The sequence below is a fragment of the Dermacentor silvarum genome, chromosome 1 (assembly GCF_013339745.2).
Source record: "Dermacentor silvarum isolate Dsil-2018 chromosome 1, BIME_Dsil_1.4, whole genome shotgun sequence".
NCBI classification, from domain to species: Eukaryota; Metazoa; Arthropoda; class Arachnida; order Ixodida; family Ixodidae; genus Dermacentor; species Dermacentor silvarum.
Window position 1 is genome coordinate 248,820,917 of NC_051154.1, and position 24,685 is coordinate 248,845,601.

General features: G+C 49.0%; 1 protein-coding gene across 2 annotated transcripts in view; it reads right to left on the minus strand.

Annotated features, from left to right (window-relative positions):
* LOC119437026 (piwi-like protein 1) overlaps positions 1 to 24,685 on the minus strand; it is a 150,086-nt gene that overhangs the window by 49,922 nt on the left and 75,479 nt on the right. For both annotated transcript variants that reach the window (XM_037704086.2, XM_049660232.1), the window contains 2 exons: positions 12,834 to 12,974; positions 5,241 to 5,354 (listed from right to left, as the gene is read on the minus strand). In XM_037704086.2, coding sequence (XP_037560014.1) covers positions 5,241 to 5,354; positions 12,834 to 12,974 — 255 coding nt within the window. The remainder of the gene's footprint in view (positions 1 to 5,240; positions 5,355 to 12,833; positions 12,975 to 24,685) is intronic.

Consider the following 24,685-nt stretch of genomic DNA (forward strand, 5'->3'; position numbering starts at 1 on the left):
CGCCCGCGTCATGCCGCGAGCGGCAACGCATCATGACGAGCGCGGAAAAAGCGGCAGGAATCGGGGGTTTTACAAAAGGCTTGCCAAGGGTGCCGAGAGCGACGAGGGTGACGTCACGGAGCCAATGGCAACCGGACCTCCGCCGCTCCGCGCCGGTTTATCAATCGACGATTGTCGTCTCTCGCGGTTCTATAGAGGGATTTCTGGACGCTGTCCCATCGCACCCTTTTCGCTCACGGTGATTCCGCGTTCCGAGAGCGCGCGAGATCATATCGCGCTGCCGCGCGGCGAGACGCGATTGCCACGGTGGACTTCGCGGCAAGGCGCTGACGCGCGGCACCTTGCCGCTAGTGTGGCCGTACCCGGCGGACGCACGCACCGAGTCAGAACGAAACTACCGTTCACTGCAACAACTTCAGACGAAATCGCGGTCGCTATCTATGCGATCATGGATGGCCACTACGCAGCTCTTTAGGCACGCGGCCGACGTGCGTATTGAGTCAAAACGAAACTAAACGAAACCGCTGCGAAAGAAACCGCGGCAGCTATCGACGCGATGATGGGTGGCGACTATGAAATCTCGCGGCCAACGCGTTGTTATGCGCGACGGTAAACGCAATAAAGGCACAAATAGGCACGAAGCGTTCCGTCGTTGCTGTCATTCACGTACGATTTCCGCTGCTGACTATAGCTGTGCGGACTCCGCCGCTTCGTTTCGGTTGTGCGCTAGCGCCGTTTCTGCTCTTCGGCGTCGCACATTTCAGGCTCTTTAATGCAAAAACATATAGCCTTCGAGATTTATGGTTGATGTATGGCAGCCATGACGTGAAGCATAGCCTCCGAGATGTGCACCGACCGTCCGTGGCTTTTGGCTGCCTACTCGGGACCGCTGAATAATTCGAAAATATTGAATCCATGAATTCGAATCGAAGCGAATAACGAACATAGAATTATTCAATGAAATATTCGTCAATACCCTATATTCGACCATCCCTACAGTAATTTTCCCTGATAGAGGCACAAATTCCCTGAGTTTTCCCCGAGTTTTTCCAGAATATTCAAAATCCCTGAGAATTCCCTGTTTTCCCGGTTTTCCCGGTTGGTAGACACCCTGAATTCACGCGTGCAACCTTGGCTGTCAGATTAAAGGGGCCCTGAACCACCCCTTGGGCTTAGTGAAAAAACAGTCCACAGATGGCATACGCTGCTGTGAATATCTCAGCCAAGTTTTGCAGTCGTGCGCGGTGCATGGAGCTCGCAGGCGGAGCGCGAATCCACCTTTCTCTCAAACGCTCTTTCAGAAGAGAGCCTGCTCCTCGCTCTCATCTGGACGCTTTATTTCGTTATATAGCGGACTCCCATACACGGCTGCTATTGGCCAATAGCTGAGATCAATGAAAAAATTGGCTGTGGGTTAACTCGGTTATGCCTGGGTGTACGTAGCAAGAGGTACGGGTAATGTTATTGTTTAGCTTAGTGTTTCATTCCGTCGGTGATCCGAACTAGACAAGATGCCGAACTATACGCCAAACCATCCTCATCTGAATGCACTAGCCTAGCCGCTTCGTACTTGCGACGCTTCGAGGCGTGCGGCTCGTTCTTCCTCCATCTCCTCGGCTCGCTGCCTCCTCTTGGATTCGTTCTGACAACTAAGCTTGGCTTCTTTCAGTCTCTCCGACTCACTTTCCATATCTGCCGACGAATCCCAAAGAGCCGCCCCTTCTACATATATAATGCGACGCCTTCTCCTCCGGCGATGCAATGCCGGCGAAGTGGTTTCGTCGTTAACATCCAAAACCAAGTTTGAACTGCGTGCCATGGTGACATTTAGAAGGCGGAGCGTTGTGGGCACGCCCCGCTCCACTGTAGCCCTTTGCAGTGCAAGGCATTGAAGGAGGAGTGGAAGCACCGCAGAGGTCATGATTGATTGCCAATAACTCCACTTCTGCTGAACGCATTGAAGTACTTTTTGCGGCAAAGTATTTCTGAAACAGCCTATTCACTTCAAATGCTTTTCTCCAATGATAAAAACTGGTTCAGGGCCCCTTTTAAGCTTTAGTTGGAGCATTTAGGCTCTATGGCCACATGCGCGGTTCCGCCGTTTCTACCAGTACATGAACGTACAAAGTGCGTTCACAATATAGTTGCCGCAGTTGACTGCACAAGAAATCAAACTCAACACGTGCTGCCGTCAGTTTAGCCCGTGCACATAATGGCATGCCAAAACTTTACATAATTGTCTACGAGCACAAACATATCAAAGGCGAGCTTCCCGCGACGGCATGCCGCTTAACACCACCGACTGCAAGGCCTAATCAGCAGGTATCTTCGTGGGTCAGCGATCAACGTTCCAGTTTGGTGCCGAGTCAAAACTCTTCGCAGTGGCTGTACTGCACTTTGAAAGTGGAGGAGCGACCTTGATAACGAAAGTGAGGGCACGGGTGGCATGGGTAAGACTCGAGTGGTGGCAACTTGGTCCATAGTCGCCATGTTTTAGCAATCCCACATGAACACGGATCAGTCCAGCAAAACGAATGAGACATATGGCACCCAAAATTTCAGTTGCCGTTCTACATTAGTTCTGAGGAGTTGCAGTTACCACAGAAAAATCCCGCAGACAAGTGCGGCAACGAGCACAATTCTCAAGGAGGTGCGCCGGCCTATGGGAGGGGAGAGCAACAAGGGCGATGCGGAGGAGGATCATGGGTGACTTACTTTTACCCCTATTCTAATGTTTGCTTTGTGCAAAGGCCGCAGGTCCTCGGGCATTACTTTCAACATCCCTAAATTTAAACGAATGCAAACATCCCAGTCGCACGCTTCGATTCTAGGACGACCACGCCTGCTTGGACATGCTTACATGTACAGCCTTTGAAAAATGTACTGGCTATACTGCGGTACCGCTTATAGTGCAGATATTCGAGACTCTGGCGACTTCCAGTATAAGCTGTCTATGCTGTACTGAATAGACGATTACAAATCGAATATCGAATCTAGAAAAAAAAAGCCAAATATTGAATCGAATATCAAAAAATTTAACACATGCTTCTATGTTTCCAAATTTTGTGTAAAAAACACAGTGTTGCACATGTTCAGGAGGCTAATCACATTACTTAACAAGAATCTTGCTATCTATCAGTAGCTTATGGTACCTATGACGCGAGACGTATACAGTAGAACCCCGCTGTTACGTTCCCGGGTGCTGCGTTTTCCCGGCTGTTACGTCGCTTTCGGCCGGTCCCGGCACTGCTCCCATAGAACCCAATGCATTGGTAACACCGCTGTTGCGTAGCCACTGTAGGACCGTTCCTGGATCATGTGTTGCAAACTGCCACCCCACACCGGTGCGAGCGGCCATTTTGGCTTTTCATGTCACTTGGCTTGGTGGCTTGATGATGGCATTGGCCGCGTAAAGTGCCGGGGGTGACACCTATTACGTATTTTCGGTTTCTGCCAGCAAAAGTATGGCCTTTGAGATCCGTATTTGCTAACTAAGGATGGTGTCTATGACGCGTGGCCATAAAATTAGTTTTGGCGTCCAAGGGCGACAACGCCGTCGCCCCGCGCCGTATGCTGTGAAAGCATGCGAGGGGAGCCCACGACCACATCTAAATCTCGAGCGCGCAAGAAAGAAAAGCAGGGAGGGAGCGCGCCTTCTTCCGTTGCACTCGAGGCACCGGCGAGAGAGCGAGGGATAGCGCGGCAGCGCGCGGCTGTATATTGAAAGTGATCTGTGTTGGGGGCAGAGTCTAGGCAATGTAGGTGCGTCGGTGGCTCGTAGCTTTGTGTGCGCTTTGTGTTGTCAGCGCTCAGTTTGCGTTGAAGCGATAGACAACAGCACGAAGGTCACTTCGCTCGCTGCTGCTGCGGCACTTCCTCACGCTAGCGTTTGACAGCGCGTGTCCACGCTCATCGAGTGTGATTGGGCGCTGAAACCATGCTTGTTAATATACAGTAAAACCTTGATAATTCGTACTCGGTTAATTCGAAATTTCGGTTAATTTGAAGAATTTCAGCGGTCCCGTCATTTTCGAAGCAAATTCTACCAGATAATTTGAAGTTTCCGGTTGGCAGCAACATGCGGCTGTAAGGTTAGGGCGCTTCGTACATACGCCAACCGATTTTCCGAGCTCGTAAGGACTGAAAAACAGTCCGAAAAGCTCGTTCGGCCGAAAAAACAAATTAACGAATAAAAATAACTCGCGAAGCGGCTTGATCTGTGCAAGCCGCGACAGGGTTCTTGCCTGCAGGTACACTGGTCATGAACGACATAGCACTCAAATAAAGCTCTGGCAGGTATATGAGCATTGTGCACATTATGTATACATTATTGGCGAGACAAAGAGCTCTGATTCATGTGCTAAAGCTCGACACTAAAACGAATTTATCCAAGAAACTAGCCTCAAAAGGCTCCTAACTGGAAGCAGGCAGCCAACCTAAAGCGGCAAAGCAAGTGTGCAGTTACTCTGCCGAAAAAGCACTAAAATCATCCGATTCTGCCAGTTTCATTGCCTTCCATCATCGCTCTTGGCACAGCACACATTAACAAGCCTTAAATACGGTAAAAATCCATGCGCAAACACCCAAGAACAATTTTTAATGTTTCACCTCGCATTACTCTTTGGGTGAAGCCAGCGCATCCCGGAGCAAACGGCCAAACTGCGAGGGCGAGCGACAAGAGAAACCGCGAGAGGCAAGGAGGAGAGGCCGGGCGAGGAGCAATGTCCGTACCTTTAGTTTTATTCACGGGGCTTAATTCAGATTGATGATGGGCGCCATCTGATTTCAACTGTGCCAACTGCTTGCAGCAAAGCATCTATAGGGCCTTCCTTTGTGCCCGTTGTCAGGGGTTCAAAATGTCAAGGTTTTATAGTTCTTTTATGTGATTATCTGCCTTCATTTTTTTCTCCTTTTCAAAGCGTTTTAGGTAGAGGCATAGGTTATTTGCAGAGGCAGGCAGCTTGAACACGCAGAAATACAATCCAGTACAGAAGATCAAGATCTTTTTTTGAAGTCCACATGTACTAAACCATAAAAAAACCATGAATTTGTCGACCTATTTCCTAATTATGTTCATTAATCAACTAGCTCTTCCTGATATTGATTTTTTATACTTTTATTTGTATTCTTCAATTGACTGACATATATATATGCACTCACTCCTGCATTATCTTGCTATGCAAGATGGCAGTATATGTAAATAAATAAAGGCATAACAAAGTAGAGCATTGACTACTCACAGCTGTTATCACAGAATCTTGCGAGAGAAGACGGCCCCAGTCTGCTGTGCCGTTGTGGTAGTAAGTCTTCGACTTCATCACCACTTTTTCCTCTGGCAAGATCCGGCCTTCAAGCTACAAAAAAGGAGTAATGAAGGGTCAATTTTGCATTTCATTAAAAACACCACAATAACCCTGGCTTAAGAGCATGCAAACACACAAATCACACAACACTTCAGCCACTGATCCATACTGGCAGCATAGTATGTCATTGCAGGTTGCACTCTGGCAAAAAACAAGAATACAGATGAGGCAAAGAGTTCTACATTGCCTTGTTAGGAAATAATGCGGTGCAGATTATCAGAAGCCCTATTTTTCGCAAAAGCTGCGCTCGCACACACAACCACATTTAGCAATAGGAAGCTACATGCACGCGATGTGCAATGTTGGAAACATACTTTGGCATTGGAAATTAAATTATTTCACACTGTTTACTGCCACCTGTCTACCGCAAATTTAACGTTGCAGTCCAATGAATGCAGAGCCAATTGGTCAAATGAATATTTGCTTTAACATTGCATTCTTTATCAATGCTGTGTATTTCAATAAAACTATCTAAAAGATGGGGAAATTGATTCACTATTGGAGAAACGACTTGCTGTAAATGGCAACAATGCTGAAGTATTATTTCCCTTCCCAAGTTGACAAAATATACTTTTGCATTTTTTTTTAGTTTTTTTTTTTTTGCTTGATTGAAACATTGCATTTTGTTTCTTAGGCAAGTGCAAATATTTTCATTATCAATAACTAATACAAGGGCAAACCTTTTTACCTTCCCTGCAGCAAAATAAGACCAAGAATACAGTCGAACCCCATGATAACAAAATTCTTGCCACAATGAAAAATTTTCGAATCCCTTGCGAAACTGCAATCTCACATAAACAAAATTTGTTGCAACCCGTGTAACACTAACAGAGTACAAAAAGTACCCAAATGCATTTTCTCATCACTTAAATTGCATAAAACACCAACACAGCATGCTTGCAAGGCCGCCACGATTTTAGTTTACAGTAACAGCAAAAAGCGGGAAACGATTGCTAGTGCCAAAAGCACGTCATAGCTGTCATCTTTTTCTTTTCATTGGCCGTTTCAAATTGCACGGCAGGCACGGCCACATCGCTTTGGACGTCAATAACATCCGGCGATTTTTTTTCATACCATGCACAGTGCATTTCCTGCGAGATAAAACGAAGTCCAGAAAAATGAAAAAAAATTGGAGGACATTTAAGCTTTGCCTTTAAGAGTGGAACACGATAGCATTAAAAGATCCGTGACTGCTTCTCACGCTTCCTGGCAACTGCAGCTTATGTAACCGTTATGTTTACCAGGAAACACTGGCAGCGAACACTGTGCACGAAGGCAAGCTTTCTGGCAGAAACACGACCTCTTGTATGGGCCAATCCCAGAGGTAATGCACAGCCACAGCAAAAAAATTACATTGTTTTCAGGTTTGTGTTAATGTTTCGCACTTTTAATATTTCAGTCCAAGAAGATTTAACATAAACACATGCACTGTCGGTGTTTTGTTTCGCGACATTTGTTTGCGGGCTGTCATTCTCAAAATTCCGAGGAATAACTTCGTCAAGAATTGTGGGGATTGAGGGTTGCGCCGGCGTCATCGCGCAGGCTTCACCTTTTCTGCCGTCCCGGCTTTTCCCCGTCCCGCGTAACCGGTTCCCGCGGTGGCGCTGCGCACGCGGCGGTTTCAGTAAGGGAGGGGCGCTGATGTCACGAGGCGGCCGCGTTCTGGCTGCTAGCGGCGGACCGTGGCTCTCTCTTTTCTCCGGGACCAGCGCACGGTACATACATGCTTTCCTCTCGTCCCCCGACACCTTTGTGACTAGGACTGGAGCTCGCACACGGTGCCTTTGCCCGTGCAGGGAGCGCGTACTTTGTGCTGATCCTTTTCCGACGCTAAGCCGACGAGCGGTGCCATAGCGCTCGCGCGAGGTCGTAGCACGTCGAGCCGCACTTGCCGAAAGCCTAAGCCGAAGGATATTGCCCGAGCTCCCGCGAGTTGACCCATTGGTTATCGCCAGAGCAAGTAGCATAGCCGCCGGGACTTTTCCTAGCGGCGTGTCCCAGCTTGAGCCTGTGCTCTCGCCGCGACATGCTATAGGCGCCTGTTATTGTATTTTCGCCCTGGTGCGGGACTCCTTTGGCTCCCCGCCGCGCGGGCGTTTGTGCAGTGCTGGTGCCGACGGATTCAGTAAACAGTTTCCGTCAACTCGAAGCTTTATTGTGTTTCTGTGTGCGTCGCTCGGTAGCCCCTTGCGGCCTGAGTCGCGCACGAGTGGTGCTGGAGGCGACGGCTGGCGCGGCCCTGTGGCTCGCTAAGCTCGAACCCGCGGTGGTTGGTCTCCTGTGAGACACCAAGAACCCACAGAATGTAAGACAAGGTATGAGCAACTTTAGTGATAGAATGGTGTGTCAATATTGCCCGCATATACCGCATGTCATGTAGCAAGGCATATACATATACCTAAATATATATGGAAATTTTCGCTCAGGGAAAACTTCGCGGATGCCAACACTGGAATTTCTGCGACACGGGGCCCCGGTATTACCGTATTTATTCGAATCTAGGCCGATAGTTTTTTTCAAATAATCACATACGAAACTCTAGGGTCGGCTTAGATTCGAGGATTTTAAAAAACGCGCCAGTTTTTAACTGAAACTGATAAATATGGTGCATAGTTAGCGCCATCTAGAAAAGTCAGTATCGCAGCCGCTACTAGCCGCGCCAGTAGCCAGCTGAAGTACACGAGCGACGTCGCCATTTTGACCTGCGTCGTATCGGTAGTATCGGTATGGTGCAGCATCAGCGCGCGGTGTGGCGTTATCGTAATGGCACCAAATGGGCGATGCCACTATAGTGCCGCTTTCTAAACGAATACTGTATTTACTCGAATCTAACGCGCGCTTTCAACACGACCCTAAATCTGCGTCGGCATTTCAAAATGGCCGCCTCGCACGCGCATCGTGCCTAGCTACCGTAGCATGCGGAAGCTTCCTCCGTGTGCTGCAGTACACGTGCTTAGGCAATAGTCTACCATCTGTCTTCACGTTCTCAGCGTCTGCTCTATCTATCAGCATGAAGCACCGAGTTCATCATGATGCCGCATTTAAAACGAAAGTGATCATCTGTGCGGAGACGGACGGAAATCGGGCCGCATCACAGGCGTTCGGAGAATCCGAAACTTGCGAGCGGGACTGGCGCAAACAGAAGGAGAGGATTTTCGCCAGCAAAGCAATGCGGAACGGTTTCAGTGGACCGAAGCAGGACGTAATCTGCGACGATCCACTCCGGCGATACGATCAGGCTTGGCCCTATCTTGAAAGCAATCTGCGACTGGTAAAGTCCGCCGCGCGCCGTGTTTTCGCCGCGTTGAAGCGAGAGGCATGCTAGCACGAAGGCGCGCTTCGTCTCCAGCGTTTTGACAGTTCGTTTCCGCGGTCAACGAGCGAGGTGTGGTCATGTTTGCTTGAGCGCGCGTGACACCGTGCTTGTTAATAGCGGTCTACTAATTTTCTACCGCATTCGATGCATCGCCTTTCGGGCGAAACTGCGACTGTTTTTATTCATCGCAACATCAGTGCATCGGGAGGAAATCTATTTTTCCAAATTTTTCCTCGCGGAAAACGGGTGCGCGTTACAATCGAGGAAGCATGAGAATCGAGTAAATACGGTAGTTGTGCTAGCCGTAGAGGCATCGTCAAACGTTCAAACCGGGCGGAACTTCGGCATCGGTCTGTCGTTGGAGGGGGCCACGGGAGATAGTTCTTGCGTGCGCCGCAACGTGCGCTCCTTCCAAAAATGCAGCATCTCTAATGCGCTGGATGGTACTGAATATAGCGCACTGTTTGAAGATGTCAGCAGTAAGGAAGATAGCGACGAGGCTAGCAGCGATGGTGACATAGAATGAGCTCGGCATGTTCAAATTTAATAAATGCTGTTTCATTTTGCGAATGCTGTCCTCGCTTTCTCGTTCGGCCTACATTCGAGGTAAGTTTTTTTTTTTCGGACTTAGAACTTTTGGGGGGTCGGCTTAGAATCGGAGTTGGCCTAGATTCGAGTAAATACGGTACGTCCCGCCAACGTAGGCTGCCACGCCTCTGGTCATGATTGCGATTTGAGAAAACGCGCCCCCCTGCTTCAAGAATATTGGTTTCGGTGCCACCCAGTAGGCATTGCATGAGGATTCGGCGTAACTGTGCGTAGGTGCTGTATTTTCGGTCAACCGCTTTCGCAGATAAAAACCCTTTTGCTTGATTTCGCGCAACTTGGCACAAGACAAGTCAGTATCTACAGGCGACAGCGTGCACTGAAGTAACACTGTTGCTCGTAGAGGCAGATGTATCCAAAATTTCGCGAAAGTGATCATGTCAACACTGTTACCCATGGAGGAAAGAAAAGTTATGAGAAAGCATTGCGCAACACAATTGAAGCCAAAACATATTGACCCAACATGAGATCCTAAGGTCAGAGCACACAGCAAGTTTTAGTGCTCCTGCTATGTAGGCAAAGCCTGTGGGGATCCGCGACTCTCACGCGTTCCCTGATGTTGTTTTCCCCGCATGTCTCCTGTAGTCCGGCTTCTCTGCGTGGCTACCGGCGGTGGTTGCGAGAGATGGCGCTAGTGTCGCGATGCTATCGCCACCGAAACGCCGGGGTCACTTGGGAGAAAAAGGTCGGAGGCGCTCTCTCTTTGGCTGGGGATCGGCGACCAACACGCACGAACGCTTCGCGCGTGCGCCGGCCCGCTTCGCGCGACCGTCGCGCGAGGCTTAGAGCGGGACACCGGTATGGACGAACACGGATCGTTCGAGCGCGCCACCGTTCGCGTGACCGTACACGTGAACGACTAGGCGATGGTGTCATAGCATGGGGCGAACGTATTCGCTCGCTATCGGGTCGCGGTGAGTCGGACTTCCTTGATTTGTCGCGCGCCCGTGTGAATGTTCTATTGGTTGTAATTCGGCTAGTATGTATTAGTGTATGAAAGGTGCAATAAATGCCCTTTTGATTGTTTGCACTACTATGTGTCGTTCCTTTGTCCCAAGAGCACATGTGAGACCCCACATCTGGCTGCCCAACGTGGGGCTCTTGGGGCATCGGACGATAATTTTAACAGCTTTGCTCGGTTCGAGATGTTTCAACCGAAGCGTAGTCCTAGCGTGGATTTTGATCGCTAGTGTCGGCGGTGTGCTTTCTTGAGCGAGGCGACGGTTGCTGTAGCGTGTTTGAACTTTTCAACATGCTAAGCCTTTTCGCGAGTGTTTTGAAGTACACTCGTCGGTACGAGAGCCACGTGGTCTGCATCCTGGGAGAGCGAGGCCTAGCGCCCGCGGAGCATTGGCAAGCCTGAAGCGAGTGAGTACGGAAGCCTCGTGGGTGGTCCGAATTTCTTATGTAAATAGCTTCTTCTATATCTTTGACTTCGGAAGTCGAGGCTCAGGGAGCCGGGTGGCCGCGGGCCACGGGTGCCGCTACGGGCTGACTGGTATTGCGGCCTGGCACCGGGCGCTCCGACACCGTCTGGGACGGTGGGCGCCGTCAACTCGGATGCTGTGTGCACCGAGCGGAGTAGGACCACCTCACAGAGCTAACGTCTCCTCGCGGCTGCCTGTTCTTGTGCCCATTTTGGGCGTTGTTTTTTTTTTCTTTTTTTTTTTTTTGGATGCCGGTTGTCAAAGTAGCGACGCATTAGGCCTAAGGCTTAACAAAGCCGCCTGTCGCACGTTGAGGGACACAACCTGGTGGACCGTGGTGTTGAGATGTCGCACATGGCTTCCCTCATTAGTTCGCCTCGCACGAATTGAAATTACTCGTTCGACTCAAGAAAGCAAGCTTTGTTCACGTGAACTTAGCATCTGAAATGCCGTCCGAAATTTTGCTAGCCGAATTGAACATCGTACCACGTGGGCGATGCGTATGCCGAATTCCTCTCCCTTGCACTACTTTAGTGTTTGTCGAGTGCGTTGAATGTACGCAGCGTGAGCGGAGTCACCCCTGGTTTGCTGTCACCTGCACATCGTCAGCGCTGCTGCCCCGGACTACAATCGAGCTACCCCAGGCTTTGGAGATGCCTGTGGCCAATTCGGCGCAGCGACTTCGGCGGCCGCCAATGTCCGGCTCGCAACCCTCGGCGGCTGGGAAAAGAGCCGGCAATCACCAACGGCTACTGCGGCTCTCGTCAGCAGGGCGCGAGCGACGCTTGCTCGTGCCGACTTCTGCGTCGCCGTTTCCGGAGTCCTGGAGTCGTGCCATCGAATCTGCAGACGTGGTGCTGTGACCAACGGACGCCAGCGGTGAACCCCAGAGTCAATGTCGGCTCGCACGTTGTGGATAACGCGTGGACATTTACTCGGCGGCGCCACTGTCGCATGTACTAACTTTTGTTCGCGACGCGCGCGTTGATAGGCCTTGTGACATGTTTCGCCGGCGTATGTGTAGTGATTTAAGGTTGGGGGGATGTGGGGATCCGCGACTCTCACGCGTTCCCTGATGTTGTTTTCCCCGCATGTCTCCTGTAGTCCGGCTTCTCTGCGTGGCTACCGGCGGTGGTTGCGAGAGATGGCGCTAGTGTCGCGATGCTATCGCCACCGAAACGCCGGGGTCACTTGGGAGAAAAAGGTCGGAGGCGCTCTCTCTTTGGCTGGGGATCGGCGACCAACACGCACGAACGCTTCGCGCGTGCGCCGGCCCGCTTCGCGCGACCGTCGCGCGAGGCTTAGAGCGGGACACCGGTATGGACGAACACGGATCGTTCGAGCGCGCCACCGTTCGCGTGACCGTACACGTGAACGACTAGGCGATGGTGTCATAGCATGGGGCGAACGTATTCGCTCGCTATCGGGTCGCGGTGAGTCGGACTTCCTTGATTTGTCGCGCGCCCGTGTGAATGTTCTATTGGTTGTAATTCGGCTAGTATGTATTAGTGTATGAAAGGTGCAATAAATGCCCTTTTGATTGTTTGCACTACTATGTGTCGTTCCTTTGTCCCAAGAGCACATGTGAGACCCCACAAGCCACACCAGCGCAGCCAAACAATCGCACATCGATTAGAAACTACTGAAAACCAAACATTTTCCGCCAATACACTGTTCTAAGAGGTCACATGTGGGGCTGATACTGCAAGGAAAAAACAAAAAGAATGGCTTCACGGAAAGTTCGCTTGCTCAGACTTGCTGTACGACGTAATGCTCTCACCTAGCTTGCTTCCTTCCTTCAAGCTGTCGCCCGTAGATGCAGACGCATCCTGCGCCTAGTTAAGTGAAATTTCACGAACATGATCGTATCAACACTGCACCCGTAGAGTTACGGATGATGTGCTTAGTTACGCAAAAACTTGCTAAAGTTCTCGCATCAACATTGTTGCCCATAGACCATCCACACGTCTGGTACCGAGTTATGCGAAATCTCACGAAAGTCGTTTAGTTTTGCAGCCCCTTCCCTGTCTGTGCTGTCTCATTTTGCAACAACTGCGAAAGCAAATATAGCTTTCCCCGTCGATTTTGTACAAACAAAATCGGGCTGCCACCTTCACTCACATTCAAGGCACAGGATTGCAGGGTGACGCCCCATTCGCCAAGGACCTTCATAGCATCTGCGCAATCGTGCACTCTCTTCACATACTGGGTCAGGGAGAACTGCCGCTGATTCGGGTTCACTCTTGTGTGGCCTGCTATGTCCTGCACAAAAAAAAAAAAAAAAACACAGACACCAGTGATTGCACTGTTTCATAAGGCACTATGCTCTAGATCACATTACACAAGATTGGTGCCTGCAGTATGACAAATAACTCCAACATGATACATCGATGCACTTGGGCACCTGTTTTTAAAATTTAGCAGATAAAATGAAATGAATATGCAGCTTTTTATGAACATCTTTTTATCCTAAAGGCCCAGGTTCCACTAGAATTTGACAATGGTTAACTGAATTTCTTTTATTTCAAGGTATAACAACGTGACACCTTGAACAAGGACAGAAAACCAAGGACTGACTTTGTAGGGGGAATTTTAATTGCCCACAAAAGATATGCACAAGTTATGGATATTAAAAGTGTCCTGAACCCCTTTTTATCAACATTGAGAAACGCATTTGAAGTTAAAATGGACTAAAGTAAGAAATACTTTGCCACAAAAAGTACATCAGTGCGTTAAGCAGAAGTGAGTTACAGTCAACCCCACATAATTCGAAGTCCCTTAATTAGAATTTTCGGTTAATTAGATGTGAAAAAGTGGTGAAATATCCTATAAAAGCCCTACATAAACACCCTATGGAAAAAGAAGTGAAAAACCCTATAAAAAATATTGCTCAATAATTCGAAGTTAAAGCCCATAATATCGGTTAATTATATGTTATTTCTCAATAGAGAACATCAAGAAACCGTAATTTATTCAATGCACAATATTTCGAGTGCCAAGACCACACTGGTGTCGTCGCCATCGCAGCAATCCGCAGCGCCACAACTAATGAAACAGCAGGATTATTCAGTCAACGCCTGGCACGTCAGCTAGTCTCTTTCCTTGTCATTTGTCGAGTGTGTGTGTCAGCCGTGCGTTGGGTTTATTCTGCACGTGTTTCCACGCTTCTGATTTTGAGTGTAGTTTATTAACGTTTGATAATGGCAACTCGTGGCTCCTACTGAACAATTGACCTGGCAACGAAAGTCAAGAGTCTTGAAAGAAGTTTACAAGGCAAAGCAAGACATAGCACGAAAGCACAGCATTAAGCCTAATACAGTCTTGAATTTCATCAAAAAATGCTGATTGATATTGGATGCTTTCGAGAATGAAATTCAAGATATTGCAGAAGCAAACGCACACCCCCACCTACTCGGAGTTGAAGGAGGCGCTGCTGATTTGGATCAGAGAAGCACGAAGCAACAAACTTCCTCTCAGTGGTGAGGTCATTGCGGCAGAAGCCTTATCGGTAAGTTCGCAGCAATGTTGAAGATCAACGACTTAGTTTCTTTGGATGGATGGCTGACAAGTCATGTGTAGAGAGAAGCCGGCAGTCAATCAGGAAACATATGCGACATGGAAAGCAGAAAAGCTTTGCGAGTACAATCAAACCCACTTAACAATCCCAGATATAACAGACCCCAGATATAACATTTCATGGCATTTACTATTTTCCAACTCTGCCTATTGAAATTGCATCCAGATATAACGAACATTTTCAAAGGCGATGTACTATCGACCCAAGAAGTTTACGGACCAAGGGATCTGACAAAAAGCCGAATTTCTCCGCAGCCTCAAACCCCCCCCCCCCAAGCCTGGTATTCCCATTTCCAGCCTCTGCTGGTATATGCAAACAACATTGCAATGTACGGTTTAACTGGCTACTTTTAAAGGCTGCTCGGATATTTAGCGTTTTCTAAGATCTCGTGGTCCATTACCTTTTTTTGGTCGATAGTACCTTTACAACAAACAAATTTGTGCATGACGTTAACACTTCAAACCCGGTCACTGTAAAAGGAAGGCGCACACGAAGTTCCGAACCGTGGAAGCCATACCAAATTAGGCGCACGGTAGCGCACCCCCCGCCCCAGTTCGACCACGATGAAGATTCGACCACCGAGATAAGAGAGCGCCGCGCACGCATTTCAGAAGCAGCGCGGAAAGTCGCTCACTTTCAACCATGCTAGGCTAAGGGCGCTTTCAAGGCATGTCTCCAGCGTACTTCAGGGCAAAGCAGTACAGCGCACAGCGACCAATGCGTCTGATCCCAGGGGCCACAACAGCAGCACAAAATTGCAGAGTTATCTGTGCGGCACCAATCTCGCAAGCTGAAACGGCGCCACTCATTTTTACACCGTTCTCCGTGCGGCACCGCATGCACTACGTTATGTACTATCGTGGCAAGTATGAGCTACAACGCGACAGCACGTGTCAAAGCGGTGGCGTGTTATTTGAAGACCAATTTGAACCAACAGCTGCTCAACCGTTGCTATCGCTATTTAAGCGACCCAATTCGGCATGAACGCGGCACGACATCTGCTGCCACGTAAGGTTGCAAAGAGTCGGCCGGTTACGGTTCGTCGACGCTTCATTTACGTTATTGCTGATAACAGCTTACGATGGCGTTCTACCTTTCGAACTTCGCACTTATTCAGCCAAAGCAATATAAGAAAAACGTAACTTTGTGGCTCTCAGGGCGATGCGACTATCGCCTCCAGAGCAGGTGAAGAAGAGGGCTCACGTGCAGGGAGTGCAAGAAAAAGAACACGCTAGCGCTCTCGACCCGAGCAGCCGCGGTTTCTGCAGCTCCCGATCCTGCAACACTATGGCTGGCCGGTCTAAATAAACCATGGCCATGGTGGCTACCTCTTCGCGCCCCCTCCCACACCGCCTCCCACACCAGCATGCCGCAGTAGTTTCCGTTTTCAGCCAACTAGAACCCTTCTATCATATGCCAAATCCGCTTGTCCCGCTGACAGTAAAATATATGACACTCTCGAAGAAAAAATGCTGGTGGATGCACTCGTAGTTTCGAAATGGCAGGTAATCAGAACCGGCCGCGGGTACGGTTTTAAAGGGGCTACAACACCGCATTTCGCTCTTGACAAGACGTTTTTAACGGAAGCTAGCAGTTAGACACAGAAAAGTACCTGAAACAAAAATGAATGCACTGAAAATCATATTTGCGGACCAAAGAGGTGTCGAATCATGACTGCCAACGCCAGTGTCGTTAAATTTGCAAGTTTTGAAGGGTGAGTCCACATATAACGAACTATTGATACACCAACCACTTTTTGCGTAACCATACCTGCCAAGTTTGGAGAAACAGAATCCGGGAGGTCTTCCGACCGGGCGGGGGTGGGTCAGTCGGTTACACCCCCCCGGGGGCCCCAATGTCGATATTTTCAAGTACTTCCAGAAGAACTTCCTTACAATTTTATTTACAGATATACAAATGACCGCATGAACATCAAGGTCTCACTTTTGCACGCATTTCGTTGTTGCTAATTCTGCCTTCAAAAATTCTTTTTAAATTTAATTAAATTTTCGGCTCTTGCGTCCCACAACCACCATCTGATTTTGAGGCACGCCGTAGTGGGGAACTCCGGATTAATTTCGACCACCTGGGGGTTCTTTAACGTGCACCTAAATATAAGGGAAACGGGCGTTTTTGCATTTCGCCGCCAACGAAATGCGGCCGCTGCGGCCAAGGTTTGATCCCGCGAACTCGTGCTTAGCAGCTCAATGCCAAAGCCAATAAGCAACCACGACGGGTGTTAAAAAATTCTTCAGATAATGATTGATTGTAAGAAATTCCATTTCTTTCACATTTTGCGAGGTTGACGTTTCCCAACGTCCTGAATGAGCGACACATGGACGAGCGGCACTGCGTCCTCATATTTTTCACCATGTTAAATTGCTGCTCGCACTCTGCATTTCTCTGTGGTATCAACAAAATACCCAGCGTCACTTCGGCTGAGCACTACATTAAAAATACTTGAAGATACTTTTTGTGCTAGCGCTCCTTACTTTTAAAGCCATGACTGACCGCAGGCCTACACAATGCCAGAGCGGCTGCCGCCGATGAAAACGATGGAGAGTCTAGTGTTGCTAGTTGCAGAAGGCGGCATTCGCTGGCTAGCTTATTGAGACTAGGACCACTAGGGCACCCAACAACCCTGTCAGCGTAAGGAGTGGCTCTGCGGTTAACGAAATAGTGCATGTATAGGGTTTCCCTACTACTTAGCAATGTTTTGCGCGATGAACTTTTAACTGGATTAGATTGGGTTGGATTTTTTTTTTTGCCAATGTGGCCTGACAAAGTGCTGGACGTGGGAATGGGACACGACAGCAATTTCCGGGAGATTTTCCCGTCAACCGTACAACCGGAAGAAATGGTCCAAATCCAGGAGTCTCCTGGGTAATCCGGGAGAATTGGCAGGTATGCGTAACTATCGAGTTCGTTATAAGCGGGTTCGACTGCACCTCAATGAATATGAACCGGTAAACATCTTAAAGGGACCCTGAACCCCTCCTCGGGCTTGTTGAAATAACATAGTCCGGGGGTAACATACACTGCTGTGAACATCTCAGCCAAGGTTTGCTGTCGTACGCAGTGCGTGGAGCTCGCAAGTAGAGCGCGAAGCAACCTTTCTCTCAAATGTGCTCATTTCTGGATGCTTTATTTCATAATAAAGCACATTCTCATACACGGCTGCAATTGGTAACTGCGCTGCGGTTGGCTACGTAGCGTAGATACCGCGGCCGTTACGGGGTGCCGCCACAAGTCCACTGGCTAAATGCACTGCAGCTCACTGAGGACAACCATGTTTGGCTTATGTTTAGCGCATCGTAGGCACTAAAATTGGAAGTCTTGGCGACTATGTTAACATAGAAAATGAAACTTGAACTGCGCGCCTCAGTTACAGTTAGAAGGCGCTCGCCTCAGTTACAGTTAGAAGGCGCTCCTGAAGCACCACTCTGCCATAGCCTTTGCAGTGCAAGGCATTGAAGAAGGAACAGGAGCACAGTGGAGGCTGTGTTTGATTGCCAATAACTCCGCTCCTGCTGAATGCATTGAAGCACTTTTTGCAGCAAAATATTTCTAAAACAGTCTATTTTCATTTCAATTGCTTTTCTCAACTCTGATAAAAAGTGGTTCAGGGCCCCTTTATCGCAGGCGAGACTGCGCTTTTTTTATTGGCTGCTACCAGAGAAGACATTCAGAGATGACGAACTGTGCTAGGAGCTTATGGAGCAAAAAAAGGGTGCCAGTTATGATCGCGGCAAACATGACTGGAACGGAATGACGTCGCCCGTTTGTCATCGGCAAGGCCGCTAAGCCTACACCATTTATAAAGGCGTGAAGATGCTTGCTTTGGACTACGCCTCGAACAGAAAGGCGTGGATGCCATCCGACATTTTCAGAGATGGATCACTAAACTGAATCGCCAAGTTCGCGTCATCAAACCGCAAGTTGTTGTTCACCAGTGCAGTGCCCATATGAACGACCTGCCTTGACTGCTATCCATCTAGCAAACATGACTGGAACGGAATGACGTCGCCCGTTTGTCATCGGCAAGGCCGCTAAGCCTACACGATTTAAAGGCGTGAAGATGCTTGCTGTGGACTACGCCTCGAACAGAAAGGCGTGGATGCCATCCGACATTTTCAGAGATGGATCACTAAACTGAATCGCCAAGTTCGCGTCATCAAACCGCAAGTTGTTGTTCACCAGTGCAGTGCCCATATGAACGACCTGCCTTGACTGCTATCCATCTAGCATATTTGCCTGTAAACACGACGTCAGTGTTGCAGCCTATGGACCAAGGCATATACAAAGATACTGTACAGGCAGTATCTCTTCATGCGCATGATTTTGTGCATGGACAACTCGCAATACGAGGCTAGTTTACATAGTGCCATCCACATGGTAGCGCAAGCTTGGGGTCGCGTGAAAGATGAGACCATCGCCAACTGCTTCAGAGCTTGTGGCTCATGGCAACTTCTTCCGGGCATGCTTCTCCTTGTCCACCAGGAAAAGAGTAAACAAGTGAGCTCGACGAAAGTAGTTTTGGTGCCCCTCTCGGTGACGTCCATGTTGAAGAGTACGCTGCCGTGGACAGCACAGTCGAAACATGTGGTGTATTGACGGACAGGTAAATTGTGCAGATTGTTTGGCTCTATCAATACATTACCACATGGGTTCTCAAAGTGGGTTCCGCCGGCCCCTCCATGGGGTTCTGCAAGCCACTGATAAATTTTCTTTGGTTCCGCGCTCTCCAAATGGCTAAGACGGCGAACACGAGGTGCGCTCTATCCAACGAACTGCCATTAGCCATGCCCGAGTGTCATATCACAGTGCATAAGAGAAACGCGCGACCTGCGCAATAAATACGCCAGCAGCCTGTAGCCACCTAGCCTCTGAAATGGGCAGTGTGCCTAAGCTTTCGCACTTGAATCTCGAAGGCCATACATAACTTACCACTATCAGGGGTGGGACTGCCCAATGTCATCTTGGAGCAATTTTTGGAGCAAGTAAAATTGCATGTTGGAGAAGTTTGGAGCCGCCAAAATTGTATTTTGGAGCAGCTTGGAGCAGACTAAGCTTCATGCCTTATGCCTTATTCTAGTCTTATGCCTTATTCTTGCCGGAAATACCGAAGCAGTCTAGCGTTATAAGCGCGAAAATTACGAGAAACTGTGCGGGAGGCACTCTCGCGTGGTGTGCAGAATGTGAACGGCTGCACTCTTTCGGAGAACGAATCAGCTCACTGTTCACGGCCACTGCCGAAGCACACATGCCGAAGCCGTTCTAGCACAGCATGGCACAGGAATTTCCGTTTGTATAAAACAGCGCAATTGGGGCAGGAGTCCCATCCCTGCACTATGCCCATTTCTCCTGTTTGTAGATAGGTGCCGATAGCGCGCGCTGATGTATACGTCGGAGGATTTTTAAAAAAGTCGGTTTCACCCGAAAGGCGAAGCATAAATCGCGAGAGCAAATTTGTGGACAGCTATACAAAGTAAGGATATTAGTTTTATCGGCCGTATAAACTTCTTGACATAGGGCACGGAGGAAGATTATTTAGAAGTAGAAACTCCTGTCAGCGCGGGCGCTCGCATGCGACCAGATAACATCACATCAGTATGCGCCGACGGGAGCACATGCAGGCCGCGCATTGCGGCGCGTCATGCAAGCAGCAGCGAAAAAAAAAGAAGAAGAAAGCAGAAGCCCGGCGGATTGCACGCCAAGCAGACAACACGGGCGTTCGGCATTCGCTTCGGCGTGCATGCCGTAACGTTGTTTTTGTGGGCCTTTAAGTCAAACAGCAACTGTTCTTGTCGGTGCCTGTTCGAGGGCCGTAATACTAACAGCGCTGATATGTGCAGTGTACCGTTGTTCGGATTTTGCTAGCCAAAGATGGGACGCAGGTGGGACGCGTGAGTGCCCTCAGTAGAACTTGTGAAGCGCGCGGCTGCGAACGGGAGCAACACACGTGAACGGTTGCCTTGACAACCAAGACGGCGATAATTTCACAGCGCCAGGTGCCGCCAGCATGATAGTGGCTCCGTGGGCTTGTGACATTTTCTGGTTGCCGCAACTGGCGGAGTTTCCACTCCTAAAGGTTTCTTGCTCCGTGGCATAGGCATACAAACTAAATTAACAAGCATGGTGTCCCACGCGCACAAGCAAGCATGAACGCATCTCACTCGATGACCGGGGAAACTCGCTGTCAAAACGCTGGAGTGAGTAAGCGCGGCAGGCAGCAGCAGCGAGCGAATTGACCTTTGTGCGAAAACACAGCGAGGGTGGACTCTGCCCCCACCGCGGATGGCTTTCAAGATACAGCTGCACGGGCGGGTGCTAGCGGCATGTCCAACCAAGGCCGGTATTTTGTAGCGACGCCTTTCCGATGCTAATGCCTTTTCGCGCTTGGTCAGTGGTAGAGCGACGGTCCGCTCACATTATCAACGGGATCAGCCGGCCGTGAGCGGTGGATGATAAGACTAGAATAAGGCATAAGGCATCGCTACAAAATACCGGCCCAAAACGAAGCGGTCGAGTCAGTACGCCGGAATGCATCGTGCCTAACTATGCCCATAAAGCCTTTATTCTTGCACTTATTGCCGCGCATAACACCACGTTGGCGGCTGGCTGCCACGCTTTCATAAGTGCGCAGTTGCCATCCATAATCGCATCGATAGCAACCGCAGTTTTGCCCGCAGCGGTTGCGGCAAACTAGTTTTGATTAGACTCGGTACACGCGTCGGTCGTCTATTGAGGGGGGGGGGGGGCTTAGCAGGGTTCCCTGGGACCAACATGCTTTAGAACCCCTGCATTAATGAAAGCGACGTCGATGACGACATTGAAAACAAGCCACAGCCGAGGGCTGCCGATGTAGCTGCGGGCCCTTGCTCTCGAGCAATGGTTTTTCGATGATGAAAAAAACGCCGAAGAAGCACCTGGACATGTCTACTGCTTGCAAAACATGCTTTCCGCAGCTAGATATGGAAAGCAGAAGCAGACAAAGAAGACGGACTATTTTTCCTTAAAAAAACGTCGGCATGGAGACTAACAAAAGTGCTGTTTTTTGTGCTTTTCACTTTTTGGAAGTTGGTTGTCCTCAGCTAGCCGCAGTGCACTCAGAGAGCGGATTTGTCGCAGCACTGCCGCAGCCACGGTATCTATGCTACATAGCAGACCACAGCTATGTGCAAATGTAGTGTGTATGCGCAGTGTATGCACAGCGTTTGCTTTGTACACAACAGGGCTCCAGTACAGGCTTGCACTCGTGCTCTAGTCTGGACGTGCTACGTGGTGCAGACTGGCTTTGCCCTGCACCAGCTTGACCAACAGATAGTAGCCACATCCAATTTGTGCATTTTGAAGTGCTGTCAATAGCTCAATATGAAGCTATGTCTGCCAAGGTGTCTAGCCATGAGCGGCCAGGAGTGAGCGCACGCTGGCAAGCATATGTATAGTCTAACCTTAAGCTTCACGTGGTTCAAGGCTAGTTGAATGTTCAAACTAATGAAAATTAGAGATATCCGATGGATTCAACACCGATAAGCAGTCTGGCCAAAGTTTACTTCTTAGCGGGCAGCCGCGGCCGAGCGTCAGAAGACAATAGTCTGCTTCTTTCGGAAGTGTGTAATTCTTATCAAAATTCGAAAGCAGACTTTCACTTACTTCATACTTTATTAAAATCTGTCAATAAATAAGGAAGAAGCACACTGATCCAAACACCCTTCTTGACTGATGTCAGCTATTGGTCAATAGCAGCTGCATTTTCTGGACGCTTTATTACAAATTAAAGCATCCAGAAAAGAGTGAGGAGCAGGCTTCTGCTGAAAAAAGTGTTTGAGAGAAAGACGACTTTGCACTCTGCTTTAAAGCTCCACATGCCGTGCACGACTGCAAAACTAGGCTGAGATGTTCACAGCAGCGTATGCTACCTACGGACTAAGTTATTTCACCAAGCCCAAGGGGTGGTTCAGGACCCCCTTAAACAATTCACATAGAAATAAGCTAGAAGAGCCGCACAAGTTATAATGACATTGAAAGACATTTTAATCTGTGCGGCTCTTATTTATTTGTTTACACTCTGCAACATGCACAGTTAAAGCTCCACATAACGAGCTTAAATATAATTCAAACTCTGATATATTGAATTATTGTCTATATCATGGGTTCTCAAAGTGGGTTCCGCGGAACCCTGGGGTCCCGCAGGCCCCTGCTCGGGGCTCCGCGAGCCACTGATAAATTTTCCGTGGTCGCGCGCTCACCAAATGGCTAAAACGGCGAAAACGAGGTGCGCTCGATCCACAGAACCTCGATTACTCACGCCCGAGTGTCAAAAAGCACATCACACAGCGTAACGGCAACGCCCAAACTGCGCAATAAATTCGCAAGCAGCTTGTAGCCACCCAACCTCCAAAAACGGACAGCGCGCCTAAGCTTTCGCACTTAAATCTCGGATGCCGTAATTTACCAACATGCGCATTTCTCCCGTTTGTAGATAGCGTAGGTGCCGATTGCGTGCGCACTGACGTATACGTTGGAGGAATAAAAAAAATGAAGAAAAAAAAATGCGCGGAGCATCACAAATACGCGCCGCAGAAGAGCAAGAACGGCGCTAGCGTCCAACCGAAACGAAACGGCGCAGTCCACATCGCCATGGTCCTCAGCGGCAATCGTGTGCGGCGCATGATTGACAACAACGCCGGTGCGCTTCGTGCCTAATTGTGCCCTTAAAGACTTTATTCTTGCGTTTATCGCCGCGCGTAACACCGCGTTGGCGGCATGCCGCGTGCCTACATAAGTGCGTAGTTGCTATCCATGATCGCGTCAATAACCGCCGCAGTTTCGTCCACAGCGGTTGCGGCAAACAGTTTCGTTTTCACTCGGTGCACGCGTCGGCTGCGTGCCTTCACAACTGTGTAGTTGCCAACCATTGTAGCGTAGATAGCGACCGCGGTTTGATCCACACTTCTTGCAGCGAACGGTAGTTTCGTTTTGACTTAGTGCGTGCGTCGGCTGTCTGCCTTCTGAACCGCAAGGTCGCCGTCCATGATTGCGTCGATAGCGGCCGCGGTTTCGTCCGCAGCGGTTGCGGCTAGCAGTAGTTTTGCTTTGACTCAGTGCAAGGCTGTCGAAGATAAGAGCACCGGCTACAACGCGATGGACGGACAATTTGTTGGCGAGCTGCTGACTGGCGAAAAAATTAACGGGATTTACGCGCGCGAGGCCTTCGCCGCTGCTAACGATAATCAGTCATGAGATGACGAGAATTTCAGCTTCTGCACTGGTCTTGTGCTAAATATAAACAGGATTTGCTGATTCATTGAGTAAATAAAAGCGTGTTGACGTAGTTAAGCATTTGTTTATTGTTTTCTTGATACTCTCGATAATTCGACATTCAGTTAATCAGCACCTTTTAATTCGGGGGGGAGGGGGGGGGGGGTTCCTTGGCGCTTCATGGAGCTTAGCAGGGTTCCCTGGAGCGAACATGCTTGAGAACCCCTGGTCTATATCAAACAGTTGTAAAATTCCCTTGAATAACCCACGCAGAAGTACAGCGATGTACAAAGTGTACATTGAACTCTATATCAAACACTGCACCGCGCCCCTGGAAGTGCGCTTCTAACAGAGACGCAATCACTTCTCGCATCGTCGGAAATATTTAGCGCAGACAAACTTGAAACAGCACTGTTTTGGCAGATACTGTCAAACAAGAGATTGAATCTGAAGAGCAGTACATGGCATGGAGGAAAAATTAGTAGGGTGCTCTGTTTTGCTTGCTGCGCATATGAATGGTCGTGCAAACTGCAGCCATTAGTTATTGGCAAGTGCAGATCGGCACCGCTTCAAGAATGTGGAAGGCCTCCTGGTCAATACGCATTCCACAAGAAATCGTGGATGACACTCAATCATTACTGAGTGACGCCGGGTTTGTCTTGTAGACACAAGGCTTTTCGCAAACGGCAATTTAATGTTCTGCAAGTGGCCAAAACGAAGCCGACCCCAACCTCAACTTCGACGGATCTCTACATTACAGTTTGAACAAAACCACCGCCAGCAGCCACATCCGCACTTCGCAGATGTGGCGCGAAGAAGCAAGTTTCCATGAAGAAGCAAAAGTTTGTTGGAGATGAATTTTTGAAAAATCAAGTGTGAAACTATCTTATTTATCTTATTTTAGAATACAGTCGAGTCCTGCTACAATGAAATTCACGGGACACGCGAAAAATTTCATTGTGGAGGAACTTCGTTGACACGAAATTAGGATGTATATATATACACGAAACAGCTAAGGCACGAATGAAACCGAAATCATCGTCCGGGAAATCTTCGCGATGGCGTGGGGGAAAAGGTTGATACGTACCGAAGGCGGTCAATCAAGTGACAACTTCACGAGAGAATGCATTTC